General features: G+C 43.6%; 1 protein-coding gene across 5 annotated transcripts in view; it reads right to left on the reverse strand.

Annotated features, from left to right (window-relative positions):
• Positions 1-17,187, reverse strand: part of ZNF350 (zinc finger protein 350) — a 52,047-nt gene that overhangs the window by 26,719 nt on the left and 8,141 nt on the right. For 2 of the 5 annotated variants that reach the window (XM_036296100.1, XM_036296101.1), the window contains 3 exons: positions 7,495-7,657; positions 7,120-7,215; positions 1,184-3,511 (listed from right to left, as the gene is read on the reverse strand). The exons of 2 other annotated variants lie outside the window; for them this stretch is intronic. In XM_036296100.1, the coding sequence (XP_036151993.1) occupies positions 2,190-3,511; positions 7,120-7,215; positions 7,495-7,657 (1,581 nt within the window). In that variant the 3' untranslated portion in view covers positions 1,184-2,189. Of the gene's footprint in view, positions 1-1,183; positions 3,512-7,119; positions 7,216-7,494; positions 7,658-8,219; positions 8,336-17,187 lie in introns of those variants that run through there. One more of the 5 variants, XM_036296102.1, reaches the window with a different exon arrangement.

The following is a 17,187-nucleotide window of genomic DNA, read 5'->3' on the forward strand; positions in this document are numbered from 1 at the left end:
CATTTCAAGCAGTGCTCTCCAATATAACTCCCTGGCATAATGCAAATTATGAGATTTCTCTGAGTAGCCATATTGTTAGCTACAAAGTTTTGTTCATTGTGCTGTCCGATGAGGTCGCTACTAGTCACACATATATGGCTACCGAGCACTTGAAACGTGCTTTACGGCACCCTTGAAACAGTTTTTATTTGTTTTGTAAAGATGAAAAATTTAGTCACCAATGGGAACCAATGGAAGACCAGGAGGTGAGAGGGCAACAGAAGCTAGAGGGTCCAAGGAGGTGGGAGCAACCAGGAGAGCACTATCCTGGAGGAAGGGGATCCTTAGTATCAATGCGTATATTCCAATGCATATTGGAAGATGCCAGAGCCAGCCTGGATCCTGAGATGTTGACAGTGGCAACTCTGACTCATCCACCAGCCTCACCCTCCTAAGTGACAGCCAACTCTCCTTGCAGATTGGGGCTCAGTTTAAGCTGCTTCCCGTGAATGAGCAGATCTGGGAGCTGCAGACCTTCATCCGGACAAAACAGCCAGTAGAAGGGACCTCATGTTTTCTGCAAATCATTTGCTCAGATTTGTTGTGGAAGAGAGATTGGATGAGCTGCCCTATAAAGAAGGCATGGCATATATGCATAATCCATGGACACAGACAATGGGGAGGTAAGGGCCTGGGGCAGTGGGCAGGGGCTGGCTGGAGGGGATCCATGGGGGGAAAATAGGACATATGTAATAATTTCAACAATAAAGAATTATTTCTTTCTTTAAAAAAATATTTGTATTGATTTCAGAGAGGAAGGGAAAGGGAGAGAGAGAAACATCAATGATGAGAATCATGGATTGGTTGCCTCCTGCACGCCCCCTACTGGGGATCAAGCCCAAAACCCAGGCATGTGTCCTTAACTGGTATCGAACCTGGGACCCTTTAGTCCCTAGGCCAATGCTCTGTCCACTGAGCTAAACCAGCTAGGGCAAGAATTATTTCTTCTTTTTCTAAAAATATTTTTATTGATCTCAGAGAGGAAGGGAAGGAAATGTCAATGATGAGATTGAATTATTGATCAGCTGCCTCCTGCACGCCCCACACTGCAGATGGAGCTCACAACCCGGGCATGTACCCAGATCTGGAATTGAACCCTGACCTCCTGGTTCAGAGGTCAATCACTGAGCAACACCAGTCGGGTTTGCAAAATATTTTAATAATATTCTTATGCCAATTGCAGATCCCTCAGTACATTGAAACTGTATCCTAATTGGTAAACTTTCTCTTACAGCCACAAATAAACCCAAATTGGAGTAAGTTTTTTGATCCTCTCTAGTTCGCATTCTGTTTAGTTTGCTTACAGTTCATGAGGGCTCCAAGTTCAGTGGACATATAGCATTATATTAGTTTTAGGTGTGCAACATTGTGATAGGCATGACTATAATTTACAAAATGAGTTCTATTTAAATAAATTTCTGCTTCTATAAGCCACCCAGGCTATGGTATTGTCTTACCGCAATGAGAACAAACTAAGACCAGGCCCATTTCCCAGGTGTAGACACTGACATACCCTTACACGATTAGCTGGTGTGTACAGGTGCCACTTAGAGATAAGATCACATGACTACCTGAATGCTGTCTCTGGGACACCATGACCTTCTTCCCTTTTCATCACTACTGCCTCTTCCGCTCCTGGAACAGAACCAGGTACAAAGGAAGTACTTGACAGAAACTCAGTATAAATAAATGAATAGACCCAATATAAGGCTTCTGTTTCATAGGACCCTCTGCATAACATAAACTTCTTAAAGAGTTTAGGTAGACACGCCCATTTTCAATTAACCATTCACACTGGTCTGGGGAAACTGAATTGATAAATACATGCACATATACCACTAATCCAGTATTAGCACTTTAGTGGTTTTCACTCATACCAACCTTTCAGATACAATTACGTTCATGTTTTCAAAATTCACTTATTACCTCCAAAGAGCTCCTTTTATTTCTTCAACTGACACAACTGACCAATTGATGTATGTGTTTGGGTTAAGATCAGAGTATGCCTTCATATCAGTGCATATATGTAATAGCAGGAGACTCGCATAACTTCCCAGTTTCAGCATGTAGACAATTTCTCTCAGGATATACTTTTCAACAATAACCTGAACTAGAATTTTTTTATGAAATTTTTGCACACAGGATGACTCCTATTGGTTTCCTATGACATAAAGTAACATGTAATTGGTCACTGACGGTGAGACCACACTCATTGCATTCAGAAGGTTTCTGTCCTGTGTACCTCTGGCCTCAGGCTCACCCACGGTGACAACATTCCTGTTTGCTAGAGGCCCACTCATGTTTAATACTGTCTGAGGGACCACAGAAGGCCCCGGCATAGTCACCGTATCAACAAGATTTATCTCCTGCAGGACAACACTGGTCTGTGATGAGCTGGGACTCTCTGAGCGAGGAAGTATCGCCTTGACTGGGCCGCCACCACGAGTTGCTCTTGGGTGTATTTTTTTATGTGTCACAAGGGTAGACATGTAGGCAAAAGCTTCCCCACACGTGTTGCAGGTATAGGGTCTCTCTGCAGTGTGAATTCTTTGATGTTTAATGAGACTTAACTTCCGGGAGAAGAATTTTCCACACTCACTGCACACGAAGGGCGTCTTTCCTGTGTGAAATCTCTGATGTGCTATGAGATCGCCCTTCTGGATGAAGCCTTTTCCACATTCGTGGCATACATAAGGCTTCTCCCCCGTGTGAATTCGCCTGTGTACAGTGAGATTGCTCATCCGGATGAAGCCTTTCCCACATTCCTTGCATATACAAGGTTTCTCCCCCGTGTGAATTCGCCTGTGTACAACGAGGTCGCCGTTCCGGGTGAAGCCTTTTCCACACTCGGTGCATACGAAGGGTTTCTCTCCTGTGTGTGTTCTCTGATGAATACTGAGTAAGGATTTTTTGAGAAATGCTTTGCCACATTCAGAGCATTTATAAGGTTTCTCTCCTGTGTGCTTGCTCTGCTGTTCAGTGAGCATGAAGTTTCTGGAGAAAGCTTTCCCTTCCTCACTGCACTGATGTGGCTTCGCACCTGTATGAATGACCTGATGATCAGTGAGGCAAGACTTCTTCTTGAAGGCTTTCCCACAGTCACTGCATACGTGAGCCCTCTCTCTTTTCTGAGGTTTTTGAGGTTGGACGAGTTGGGACTCAGTATTGAGGAGTTTTCGGCTTTCATGAAATTTTATTTCAGCCTGAAACTGTTCACCGTTAGCATGGAGAAAGGATTGTCCAGCTTTAGGGTACTCAGTGGGCGTCTTGATTTCATAGTTTTTCCTCTGATTAAGTAAAGAAAAATCTGATTTCATATTTTTTCCATGTGAGTCAAACATATGTTTTTGTCCTAACAGAGAATGGTTTGTGCTCTCATGGGCAGTATTTTCACATGTGTTACGTTGATGCCATTGTTCTAGGCTTTCATTTTGTAAGTGTTCTGGCAGATTATCATCATGTTTACAGATTTCTAGGAAAGAACAGAACAATGAACTCATCCAACATCTTGAACTGGAAGAAAGGTAATAAAAAATTATCCTGATACATTCAGCCCAGCTGGCTTGGCTACGTGGTTGAGCACCGACCTATGAAATAGGAGGTTTTGGTTCGATTCCCAGTCAGGGCATATGCCCGGGTTGCAGGCTCAATCCCTAGTAGGGGGCATGCAGGAGGCAGCCAGTCAGTGATTCTTTCTCATCATTGATATTTCTCTCTCTCTCTCTCCCTCTGCTTTCCTCTCTAAAATAAATAAAATTGTACTTGCTACAAATTTCATGTTCAATGTTCTTTGGAAAACACAGTAGTAAAAAGAAAGGAAAGGTAAAAGTTGAATATATGATGAAATATATATTTGTCTACTTCCTTAAGGATATGACACACATGCAGACTGTAAAATATAGGCAATTTATGGTATCAGCAGACACAGGAAAGGGCCACCTTAACCACATTGGAGAGGGACAGACACTCCTTTCCCATTCCTCACTGGTGACTACTGCGTACCAACACGGTCCTAGATTGGGGACACACAGACACAGTCCTCACATACAGGGGGCCTACACTGCAGTTTGATGAAGCCACTTAAAGGACAAAGATGTGCACAAAACAGCAACTGGTTGTGAAAACGGGTGGGAAGGCACAGTGGAGATCAGGGGTCCTCAAACTTTTTAAATAGGGGGCTAGTTCACTGTCCCTCAGACCGTTGGAGGGCTGGACTATAGTTTAAAAAAAAAAACTATGAACAAATTCCTATGCACACTGCACATATCTTATTTTGAAGTAAAAAAACAAAACGGGAACAAATACAATATTTGCATTTGCATGTTGCCCGCAGGCCGTCATTTGAGGACCCCTGGTGGAGATGAGAGAGGTGGAGAAAAACAAGTTAACATTTTAGAAGCCAGGACTCTGTGGGCTCATTAGTGAGGTGGGCATGGCAGGAGTAAGGTGATAACACAACAGGGAGCTCCTAGCACCTGTGACTAACAACCTCCAGAACAGAACCCCTGATTTTGCAACCCAAATCCTTCTGCGCATCTCATCTCCATTAACGTAAATGAGAACTCCACTTATCCCTGTAACCAGAAAAAACTTCTCAGTATCACCCTTCATCCGGTACTCTCGCTCACACACAGCATCTACCTCAATGATAAATCCCGCCTATCTTCCCTTTGAATATGTCCAGAATTGGACTAAGACCCCTTCCACATGTGGAAGCAAGTCCCTCTTTCAGACTACAGCAGGAGCCTTCTGCCTGCTTTGCCTGCTTCTCCCTGCCAGTGACTGTCTGTTATTTCTGGAATGCTCCCCACAGCCCACTCTGCTCCATCGACACCAGCTCCTGAATGTTTCTTCAAACACATTCCTATCTTTTCTTCTGCTGGCCTCTCTACGGGGAATCTTCTAACCCAGCAGCCTAATGTCCCTCATCTCTTGGCTCAAAAGCATCTTATCAGAGAGGAGTTCCCTTCCTTAAAGAGCAGCCCGAGCCCTAGCACCTATAGCTGCATTCTTCAGAATGAATTTTTTTAAAAATATATTTTATTGATTTCTTTTTACAGAGAGGAAGGGAGAGGGAGAGGGATAGCAAGTTAGAAACATCGATGAGAGAGAAACATTGATTCAGCTGCCTCTTGCACGCCCCCCACTGGGGATGTGCCCGCAACCCAGGTACATGCCCCTGACCGGTATCGAACCTGGGACCCTTGAGTCCGCAGGCCGACGCTCTATCCACTGAGCCAAACCAGCCAGGGCCTTCAGAATGAATTTTTATCACAGCAGTTTTCACCTCCTCCATATATTATTTGTGTGTTTTGATTCATTTTCTTACTCCTTCTCTTAAAATGAAAGCTCTTGGTATATTTGTAAGGTTTGTCTCACTACTGTTATGCCCAGCATACACTAGGTTATCTAAAAATAATTTGTAGAGGATAAAACAAGGAAGCAACAACAGGTATGGAACACAATGGGCAGCATTTTTGAAAAAAGATAAAAATCTAGCCCTAACCGGTTTGGCTCAGTGGATAGAGCGTCAGCCTGCGGACTGGAAGGTCCCAGGTTCGATTCCGGCCAAGGGCATGTACCATGGTTTCGGGCACATCCCCAGTAGGAGGTGTGCAGGAGGCAGCTGATCAATGTTCCTTTCTCATCGATGTTAATAACTCTCTATCTCTCTCCCTTCCTCTCTGTGAAAAATCAATAAAGTGTTTAAAAAAAAAAAAAAAAAAGATAAAAATCTATCTCTTTACGAACAACATATCATATCATGCAAATAACAGGAAGAAAAAATTTTAACATCATTTTGATGGGTATTAGAGTTAACCAGGATTGAATGTCCTCATTCTATGGTGGAGAGAAAATGAAAAGTTTTAGGGAAGTGAATGCTACAATGGTAACATCTACAATACACAAGAACAAAGTTCAAAATTAGAAAATACACAAAGGAATTAATTTGAAGTCAGCAAGAGTATTATTTAGGCTGGAATGTACCTAGTTAAATGTTCTAGTTAAATCACATCATGAACAACAGATTCCTTTAGAGAGCGCTGTGGGTAGGGAACTGATATGATGGCTGGACGGCCAGGAGGACAGGTGCACAGGAGTGAAGGAGAACCTAAACTTACAGGGGTTCTCTAGGAGGGACGATAATTCTAGTTCCTTGCCGTGACTGGGAGCTCATCGAGAGTTGCCATCGAGATGAGTAAATTCCACAGAATAGCGTCTGTGGTGGATCACATTGGGGAGGTCGCACTATGGGAGTCTTGTGAGGGGAACAAAAGAAGCTTAGCTGATTAGAATGAAGAAAACTTTGAAGGGTTAGTGGTTCAGATGAGAAAATGGAAACCAGGAACTATGAAGAACCTCAGAGTGAAGAAAAAGAGAAGATAAGAGAAAAAGGAAAGCACAGTGAGTCATTTCACTTGGGGACACAGCATCCAAGATGGGGTGGATGTTAGGAAGGCAATCAGCATCAGTGGGGGCAGAAAGCAGCAGTGCTCAGAAGACAGAGAGAATTTTGTCACTGAAGGGCGGCCTTGGCCAGTGCAGTCTCATAGCAGGGGAGGTGGAAGAGTATGCAGAAGGGAAAGATTTGAGTATCCTGAAAAAAAAACCAACCCATGTCCGGGTGGCATGGCTCAGTGGTTGAGCGACAACCTGTGAACCAGGTCACAGCTCGATTCCTGGTCAGGGCACATGCCTGGGTTGCAGGCTCAATAGCTAGTATGGGGCGTGCAGAGAGCAGCCGATCAATAATTCTCTCTCTACAAAGTGATTCTATCTCTGTATTCCTCTCCCTTCCTCTCTCTCTAAAAACAAAACAAAACAAAATATTAAAAAAAAATAAAAACCATACAACCAAAACTCAAGGTGCAGATAAAGAGGGATCAAATCCCAGAAGAGAGTAAGGGATCTATTTTTCTCTAAACTCCTACAAACAGAAAGGGGTCTCTCTCTCACTGGGAAGGACATACACTGAGGCACTGCTCACCTATCCTCAAATCCCTTCACCTCTGAGCCCCTTCTCTGAGCGACTAGATAGAATGTGATTTCCACAGCCCCCCTGTGCTGGTTCTCACTCACCTGAACGGGTTCCACAGAGGAGTTCACTTGCCACTGTCCATGGTGCTTCCCTGTGATCCAACTTGGAAAGTTCGTCTGGTTTGCTGGCCTCACAACCTGTTCACGGGGAATGATGGAAGCCTTAGACACACTGAATAGGACTTGGGTTCTGTGAAGATCATAGAATATAGTATTTAAAGACTAAACAATTTTCACATTTCGATAGTAAAGGCTATTTTCTCAGGAGAAGGGAGAATATTCCTCTCTGGGGCCAAACAGAAAACTAAGATTCATCTACCACTTCAGAAGACCAGACATGCCAGAGCTTTCAGAAGCTGAGAATGGAAAGGCCACTGACTGAGGCCCATCAGACTGACACACGGGAGCTGTCCTCACCCACTGACACCAGGTGGCTGTAGGTCTCCAACATCACGTCCCTGTACAGGTCCTTCTGCTCAGGGTCCAGGAGCTGCCACTCCTCCCAGGTGAAGTCCACGGCCACATCGTGAAATGTCAGGGATTCCTGTAACAACTCCATGCTGTGTAATGGTGTGATGTCCTTTAGATGATATGGAAGAAATGTTAGTTTTTATGCTCATTTTCACTTTATAGACTACACATATAGCGAGTGGGGTTTTAATTTAGTATACAGTTGAATAATCACATGCCTATGGTGGACAAAAGTAGTTTTACAGTTGTTCCTATGGAAAATAATACAACAATTAATAAACAATACAGCAATCAACTCTGTTTCACATACAACTGTAAAGCTACTCTTGGCCCACTTTGCATCTTATAATTGAGCATTCAATCATCCATGTGTTCATCCAATTAGGAGTTTCTGAAATATGAAGAAGTTCAATGTTCTTGTTTCCTAGAAATACCACATTCATGTATTTGAGACACAATACAGGGTGTCCCCAAAAAATGTATACACACTTTCAATGATTATTAATTCCAGTAGGCTAAATCTGAAAGAAACATCAATTGAGCTATCAGTCTTAAAGTGTGTATACAATTTTTTCCGACACCCTAGATATAAGTATACTTCTCAGACTAACAATGTGGTTTTTATAGGCCTCTAGACATCCATTCATGAAGATAGAAAGGTTAAAACAAACCCAAAGTCAACTGAGCTTGGAGTATTTTCTTCTGTTCTCTGAAAAGAGCTGGCACCCTAGCCAGTTTGGCTCAGTGGATAGAGCATTGGCCTGGGGACTGCAGAGTCCCAGGTTTGATTCTGTACAAGGGCACATGACTGGGTTACGGGCTCCATCCCCAGTAGGGTGTGTGCAGTAGGCAGTCGATCAGTGGTTCTCTCTCATCATTGATGTTTCTAACTCTCCTCCCTTCTTCTCTGAAATCAATAAAAAAATGTTATTTTTTTTAAGAGCTGACAATGGGGAGGCTCTGACTTGGTATGTTTGGGTTTGCTTTAAATTTCTGATACCCAATTCTTCAACTTCTCCCGATTCTTCAAATTCCTCCTGTTTCATATGATTCTATTGCTTCTGATGAGTCAGAACCTGTGCATTAAGGAGAAAATTCAATGAGTGACAAATTTGGTCTGAGACCCAGTGCCAACGTCCTCCTGTTCACACAATGCCCCTCATGTCCCTCCCTTCATTTGGTCTCCTAGAAGTATTCACTCTTCAGGTCCATAAAGCCTATATTTTATTTTCCTTTTTTTTTTTTCTTTTTTTTTTTGATTTTTAAGCCTATATTTTAAAGTGGTGGAGGAATTCCTTTATCCTGTGGAATTTAAGTGGTGCATTGTGAAAGAAGATGAGGGAAAGGCCATTGCAAGGGCAGAATAATTGTTCCTTCTATTCTAGGTTATTTTGCTGATCTAATAATTAAACTCATATCACAGAGATTAATAAGGGAAAAACAATCAAAAAGGTTAATGACATGTATACCTCCTATATACATGGAAGCAACTCAGAAAAATAGAATTTTGGCCAAAATGACAAACATTATCACCTGAAAAACAAACCACTGTTACCTAAAGTCAAAAAATGTTGAGGGGAGCCCTAGCTGGTTTGGCTCAGTGGGTAGAGTGTAGGCCTATGGACTGAAGGATTCCAGGGGTCGATTTCAATCAAGGCATATACCTGGGTTGCAGGCTTAATCCCCAGTATGGAGCGAGCAGGAGGCAGCCTATCAATGATTCTCTCTCATCATTGATGTTTCTATGTCTCTCTCCCTCTGCCTTCCTCTCCAAAATCAATAAACATATATATTTTTTTTAATGCTGAGAACATCGTAACTATTAAAAAAATATGTTGGGGGGTGAAGAGTCAATTAGGGGAGGTTACTGGGAAAAGCACAGTAAAGAAGCTTACGGCGGTGGTGCAGATATAAGTCCTGCTTCCTCCACTGATCCTTTAGGGGGGTTTGGTATAGTGAGGGAGACACCCTTACAGATGAAATTGCTCTGACAAATATAAATGGCCTTTTTAAGGGGTAACTTCTACTAGGTTTTCAGAGCTTCTCTCAGGGCTGCAGTTTCTTCAAGTCAACCAGCTTAAAATAACGAATACCCCATAGAGGCATGTTTTTAGGGTGGGAAATGCTCCCCTTCATACTCACGGAATTGGGTAAAACAGAAAATTGTCTCCGAGAAACGACTAACAGGTTTTCACATATATAGCTGGCTAGAACTGCACTATGTACTTAAGCTCATTTCAAGGTAATTCAATCACTAATGATGGGAACTGGAACCACCACATTTGACTAAGATGGACCTGGACTTACTAATACACTGGCATATGGGTCACCTTATCGCAGGGATGGAATCTAAAATATAAAGGAGTTTTTGTTAGGAAAGAAGAATGCACTAATGCATATCAGGCAAATAACCAAGTGTCCTTGAGTATATTCACCCATTAACTGCCACGCGTCCAAAATGGAAACCATACCCACATGCCAGGATATTTTGAATTTAACTAAAAAAATCAATTTGCAATGAATGTTATACAAATAAATATATTCCTCAGAATTCGGGTGTTCTTGAATATTTTCAGTTGAAAATTCTCACGAAAAATGATTTTAAAGTTGGTCATGCCTGCCACTTAGGGAAAACATTTTTTTTAATTCTTCCAAAAAAACATTTTTAATTATTTTTAAAATACACTTTATTGATTTTTACAGAGAGGAAGGGAGAGGATAGAGAGTTAGAAACATTGATGAGAGAATCATCAATCAGCTGCCTCCTGCACACCCCCCACTGGAGATCGAGCCTGCAACGAAGTACATGCCCTTGACCGGAATCGAACCCGGGACCTTCAGTCTGCAGGTCGATGCTCTATTCACTGAGCCAAACTGGTTAGGGCCATTGTTAATTATTTTAAAAAATAATGAATAATTATTTTTCAAAATTATTAAAAATAATTATTGGCAAAAATAATTATCTTAGAAAATAATTACATTAAAAAATAATGAAGAATGTACACCATGTTTACCATTTTAGGCGTGAAATTCATGATAACACAAACAAATCTCAAGTGCCACAGTTTCTCGAGCATCTGAGTGGCAGCCCTATATATCAATACTGGAATTTCTTCCATATATGCTGGAATATTTACGAATTTAAGTTACCATAATTTTCTTTACAAACCCAGAGATGTCACTAACAGTCTGATTTTAAAATTTGGCAATCAGAGTTGATATGCGAGGTTTGTGATTATAGATGCAAGAGGGGCGGGGAGGAGGAGGAGGTGTGGGGAAGGTCTGCCACTGGCATCTATAGATGCTTATGGCATACAATGAGTTAAGAGGTGATGCCCTAACCCAGTGATGGCGAACCTTTTGAGCTCGGCGTGTCAGCATTTTGAAAAATCCTAACTTAACTCTGGTGCCGTGTCACATATAGAAATTTTTTTTTTATTTGCAACCATAGTAAGACAAAGATTTATATTTTTGATATTCATTTTATATATTTAAATGCCATTTAACAAAGAAAAATCAACCAAAAAAATGAGTTCACGTTTCACCTCTGACACGCGGGTCATAGGTTCGCCATCACTGCCCTAACCCGTGGTCGGCAAACTGCGGCTGGCGAGCCACATGCGGCTTTTTGGCCCCTTGAGTGTGGCTCTTCCTAAGCCTTAGGAGTACCCTAATTAAGTTAATAACAATGTACCTACCTATATAGTTTAAGTTTAAAAAATTTGGCTCTCAAAAGAAATTTCAATCGTTGTACTGATGATATTTGGCTCTGTGGACTAATGAGTTTGCTGACCACTGCCCTAACTGGTTTGGCTCAGTGGATAGAGCATAGGCCTGAGGACTGAAGGGTCCCCAGTTCAATTCTGGTCAAGGGCATGTACCTTAGTTGCGGGCACATCCCCAGTAGGGGGTGTGCAGGAGGCAGCTGATCAATGTTTCTAACTCTCTCTCTCCCTTCCCCCCTGTAAAAAAACTCAATAAAATATATTTCTTAAAAAAGAGGTGAATGTAGGGGTTGGCAAATATTTGCTGAAAGAGACAGATGAATATTTTCCAATTTGCAGACCCAAATGTCTGTGTCACAATGACCCATTCTGCCTTGGCAGGACAAAAGGTTCCACAAAGGATACATGACAAACGGGCTGGGTGTTGCTGGTTTAGTCCCTGGGTCTCTAGTTAGTCAACTAATGGACTAAAGGTTAAAAAAACAGAAGGGCCCTAATCGGTTTGGCTCAGTGGATAGAGTGTTGGCCTGCGGACTGAAGGGTCCTGGGTTCGATTCCGGTCAGGGGCATGTACCTTGGTTGCGGGCACCTCCCCGGTGGGGGGTGTGCAGGAGGCGGCTGATCGATGTTTCTCATCGATGTTTCTAGCTCTCTGTTCCTCTCCCTTCCTCTCTGTAAAAAATCAATAAAATATATTTTAAAAAAATAATAAAAAAATAAAAAAACAGAAGGACTGGGAATAGTACTCTGGGCCCCAAGGCCTTTGGTCCCAACAGCAGCCAAGGTCTTAACCTTAATTAAACAAACATCAGAACTTCACCGTTACAAGCTCCGGGGGACCAGAGAAGAGACACTGATCCCACATTCTTCTTCTTTTTTTTTTGAATTGGAACTTGCTTTTAAGTGACAAAGACATGCACTTGGGGGTGGGTGGATGGGAGTTCTCATTTGTTTTGAAATCCTAAATTAATGAGCATGATAAACTGTTACTGCTGGCACTGGCTTTACCCCAAGTGGCCAAGAGGCACTGTCTGACTCTCTACTCTTTTTTTTGGCTCTCTACTCTTAAACCCCCTAACCCCCATCCTTTGCCTTTCCATTGACTTGGGACAGCCCTTGTAGACCTGCCAATCACAGTGGGAAGGGGGAGATCACAGTACATGGGGTTCAAGCTCACATTGGGAGGAGCAAAGGGGAGCACCGTCCAAGTGAATCAGGTGCTTCCCTCTGCTCAAGTCCAGTTGTTCGCCATGGCAGTGCGCCCCCAAGCGGGCGAACCCAGGAGGTAGTGACGGGGTAGAGGTGGCATCATTCTTTCTTGCCCGCATTTACCTGCGCTGTTTGAAGCCTTCTGACCCATCAGGACCCAAAACTCTCTGATCACATGATTGGGCTGCCTGCGGTCTTCGGGTTGGGAGGGCCTGGCTGGCCCCCTGAGGATGGGTTTCTCTGGTTCCTCCTCGGGCCAGCGCTGCGCAGGACCTGCTCTGCCTCCCGCTGTGCCCGGGACGAGACGGGAAGGGCTGGCCAGCTGGCAGAGTGGGGGCTGCTGACCTCACCGTTGCTGGTTGGGCCTCTTGAGGATGCGGATGTGTGTGTGTGGGGGGGGGGGGGGGGCGGGCGGGGGAGAGAAGGGGATGGTGGGCAGGCTCTGGTCCTGCATCACAATGGGCACTTTGGGAGATTTGCATTTCCTGCCCGCCTTCTGCCGCCGCCTCCCAGCTCTCCGAGACCTCCTTCGTCATCTTCCATCTTACGCGCCGCTTCCCCTCCTCCCCACTCTTCCTTCTTAACCAAATCCGTGTACGGACCCCCCTCGCTGACCTCAACATCCCTGACCCGCCTATCAAACCCCAACCTGAACCTGACACCGCCATCTCCCTAAATGCCTCCTGCACTTCTTGCAAGCAGGGTGACCTGCCGCACCCCATAGGTGACAGTCAGGACAAGGGCGTTATCTCTACAGACTCTTCACCTGGGCACCGACCCCGCGGGCACCCCGACCACAGACAGATGCCTCTGCTTCCCTTCAAACACCTCAGTTCCCGTTCCTACACGGGTCCCCTTAGCAACCTCGTCCCGGGTGCTCCTACCCTCCCCCTCCGACCCCGTGATGATTCCATGCACACACGTCACCTGTGAGAAACCAAACTCCAACTGTGACGCAAACACTTCCGAGGACAAAGGCACACACTCACCCGAGTTTTTCCTCAAACCCACCAGGACAGCACACACTGTGGGGTTTTCGCAAAAACGCTTAAAAACGCTTCAGCTTCTGCACTATTACGGCTCCCTCTACGGTGGCCGAGGAGGATCTCCGGCTTTTGAAGAAAGGCAGCAAACCCTTTTCAGTGGCAGTATGTCCGCGCCCACCCAGTGATGGCCCACGGGGGCCGCCATGTCGGGACACCTGCTCACCGTACAGATGTTACAGCTGCGACTTTGAGGCAACTACTAGCCAGGGATGGAGGACAGGTGAGAAGCTGCTGAAATGATCTTTTTTTTTTTAAATATATTTTTATTGATTTTTTTACAGAGAGGGAGAGGGATAGAGTTAGAAACATCGATGAGAAAGAGACATCAATCAGCTCCCTCCTGCACACCCCCCTAATGGGGATGTGCCCGCAACCAAGGTACATGCCCTTGACTGGAATTGAACCTGGGACCTTTCAGTCCGCAGGCCGATGCTCTATCCACTGAGCCAAACCGGTTAGGGCTGAAATGATCTTCTTTACGGGCACTTGGACTCTTAAAAAACGGGTACATTTTGAGAGCTTCGTGATGCCAACATGGTGTGAGCTCAGTTGCTTTCAGCGGGCTGGGCAGAGAAGTGTATTCTCCTCTTTACATAGAATTAAACACAAAAAACCTTTCCAAAGAATCAATTAGGATTCTAGGTGGCAGCAGAGCAGCACAGGAGGCGCTCCTAGAAAGGGACAGCATTACACACCTGTTCAAGGGACACTCAGAGATAGCTCTAGCCAGAAAATATTTTGGTGTTTTTTTAAATATTTTATTGATTTTTTTACAGAGAGGAAGGGAGAGGGATAGAGAGAAACATCATCGATCAGCTGCCTCCCGCATACTCCCACTGGGGATGTGCCCGCAACCAAGGTACGTGCCCATGACTGGAATCGAACCTGGGACCTTTCAGTCCACAGGCCTACGCTCTATCCACTGAGCCAAACCAGTCAGAGCCAGAAAATAGTTTTTTAAGAACAGAAAGAATTTGTCCTGGCTGGCATGGCTCAGTGGTTGAGCATCAGTCTATGAACCAAGAGGTCATGGGTTCGATTCCCAGTCAGGGCACATGCCCAGGTTGCGGGCTTGATCCCCAGTGGAGGGTGTGCAGGAGGCAGCCAATCAATGACTCTCCCTCTCACTTCCTCCCTGAAATCAATAAAAATATATTTAAAAAATAACAGAATTTCAGAAGCTAGTACAGTATGAGGCTGGGCATCACCAACTGTAAAAGAGGAACTCTGGGAGAAGGCTACTAGTAAATTGTCACAGGGGGTGGGGGTGGGGGGTGTGGGCGGCGTGAGGGGAGGACTCAAATAGGCCACTAAAGTGAGGGCAGTAAAAGTCTGGAATCAACGGCAAGGGCAAACGGGAATCCATCCCATTACGAGGTCTACTGTAAGGGTGGTGATTGGGCTGTAATCCATGATTTAGGGCAAGGAATGTCAGACTGAGGTGTGCATGAGGCCATTGTTAAAACGCCATAGTCCCCAGGTTGAGCACCACCTGGGAAGTCAAACTCCTCAAGCCAAGTAGCTGAAGTTGTTTTATCACAACAAAGGCCCAGTTTGTTCCATGAGAACGTTGTATAATTATTATCATTTTTTTGTTAATCCTCACCCAAGGATATTTTTCTGTTGATTTTCTTAGGGAGAGTGTAAGAGAGAGGGAAAGAGGAAGAGAAACACTTATGTGAGAGTATGTATGTATTTTTTCAGTTAAAGCCTTCAGAAATACATAATAAATTTGGACCAGGGGATTTGTAATTATTTTTAAAAAAAGAGAGAAAAAAACATAATGTTTACTCACAACATTTAATATCATTTCACACTTTCCAAATTCTATAAATTTTAAAGTATAAATACTACATAGTTATGCTTTAAGTTGCTACACACTGTACAAATAAAAGTTACGTTTTTAGGTACCCAAACTTATTTGAAACTTCTCAAAAAAATTTCTCCCCATGTTTTTAAAACCCTTCTTGTCTAGTCAAACAGAATACAATTTATCCTTCTCTATTATTCTTGCCAAAATGAAAAAAAAAACACCTTTATTTTTGCTGATTATAAGTTATACATGCTTCTTAAAAATTAAACAGTACATAAGAGAGGTTACCTGTTATCTAACCTCTAGGAAATTTAGCAATTAACACTTTAGAGTGTATTTCTCAAAACTTTTTTGATCCATCTATAAGCATATGCAATTTCTCTTTAACTTCTATTAAACCATCTTTTACTACACAGAAGTTACATTTTGTGTAATGTTTCTGGTTTTGCGTCACACTTAGAAAGGCCTTCCCTAACAAAAGAATATAGAAAATCCTTCTATTAAATTTTTGCTTTTCCCCCCCCAGTTAATTAGAATTTTTATATTAAAAAAAATCAATAGTCTTGGATCCCAGATCAGTACTGGAGTTTCTGGTTTAGGGGGTGTGAGATGTACCTGGGAAATGTGCACTCATTTAAGTTTCTGAGGCAGGAAGCCTGTCAATCATTAGAAGTAGCCCTGTGCTGGATTTACTGGGGATCATTCTGTAAGTTATTCACGTGCCTAATCACTATGTTGTACACCTGAAACTAATATAATGCTGTATGTCAACTGTAATTAGAAATTTTAAAAAATTAAATATTAAAGAAAAAAACTGCCCTGGAATGTTCTCTTGATACAAACATTATGATGGGTGACTCCCCTTAGTCCCTCAGTCGTGGTTCAAAATATATCCAGAAAAGCCTAACAGGCCAGGGGAAGAATACCCCTCTCCCCACCACCCATTACAACTATACATTATTGTAAATCACTATCTATTACTGTGCATTCTTCTTCCTCATAGGACTTATCACCTGCTGAGATTGCACAATCCATTTACTGTCTCCCTCCATTGTAAGGTCCATAAAGGCTGTTCCTTTGCCTGCTTTGCTCACTGATGTCACTTCAGTGGGTACTACAGTGCCTGGCACAATGTTTGGTGCCTGAAAATATACCTGAAGGAGTAAAATTACCCCAAACCCAGCATTTGAGATTGAATCCTGAAAGAGCCACCACATGTCAGAGCGAATTTCCATTTTTTTTTCCCCAAAAGCCAAACTGTTTATGACTTTATGACTTGGATAGGTGGAAAAGTATGGGACAGTTAGGAGATTAAGGGAAAGTGCTCTGGAGAGCGAGAGAACCAGAGTCCCTCTCCCAAGAGAGAGGGAAAAGGAAGAGAAAGCACATCTCAATTCAGCAGGAAACAGTGGAGCTGGAAGCTTTGAAATGGTAGCAGCTCTAAGAATGATTGCAGGCCCTGACTGGTTTGGCTCGGTGGATAGAGTGTCGGCCTGGGGACTGAGAGGTCCCAGGTTCGATTCCAGTCAAGGGCATGTACCTTGGTTGTGGGCACATCCCCAGTAGGAGGTGTGCAGGAGGCAGCTGATCGATGTTTCTCTCTCACTGATGTTTCTAACTCTCTATCCCTCTCCCTTCCTCTCTGAAAAAAAAATCAATAAAATATATTTAAAAAAAACAAAACAAAACAAAAAGAATGATTGCAGCCCTGACCGGTTTGACTCAGTGGATAGAGCGTCGGCCTGCGGACTGAAGGGTCCCAGGTTCGATTCCGGTCAGAGGCATGTGCCTTGGTTGTGGGCACATCCCCAGTGGGGGTGTGTGTAGGAGGCAGCAGATCGATGTT

The sequence above is a fragment of the Myotis myotis genome, unplaced genomic scaffold, assembly GCF_014108235.1.
Source record: "Myotis myotis isolate mMyoMyo1 unplaced genomic scaffold, mMyoMyo1.p scaffold_m19_p_28, whole genome shotgun sequence".
Classification (NCBI taxonomy): domain Eukaryota; kingdom Metazoa; phylum Chordata; class Mammalia; order Chiroptera; family Vespertilionidae; genus Myotis; species Myotis myotis.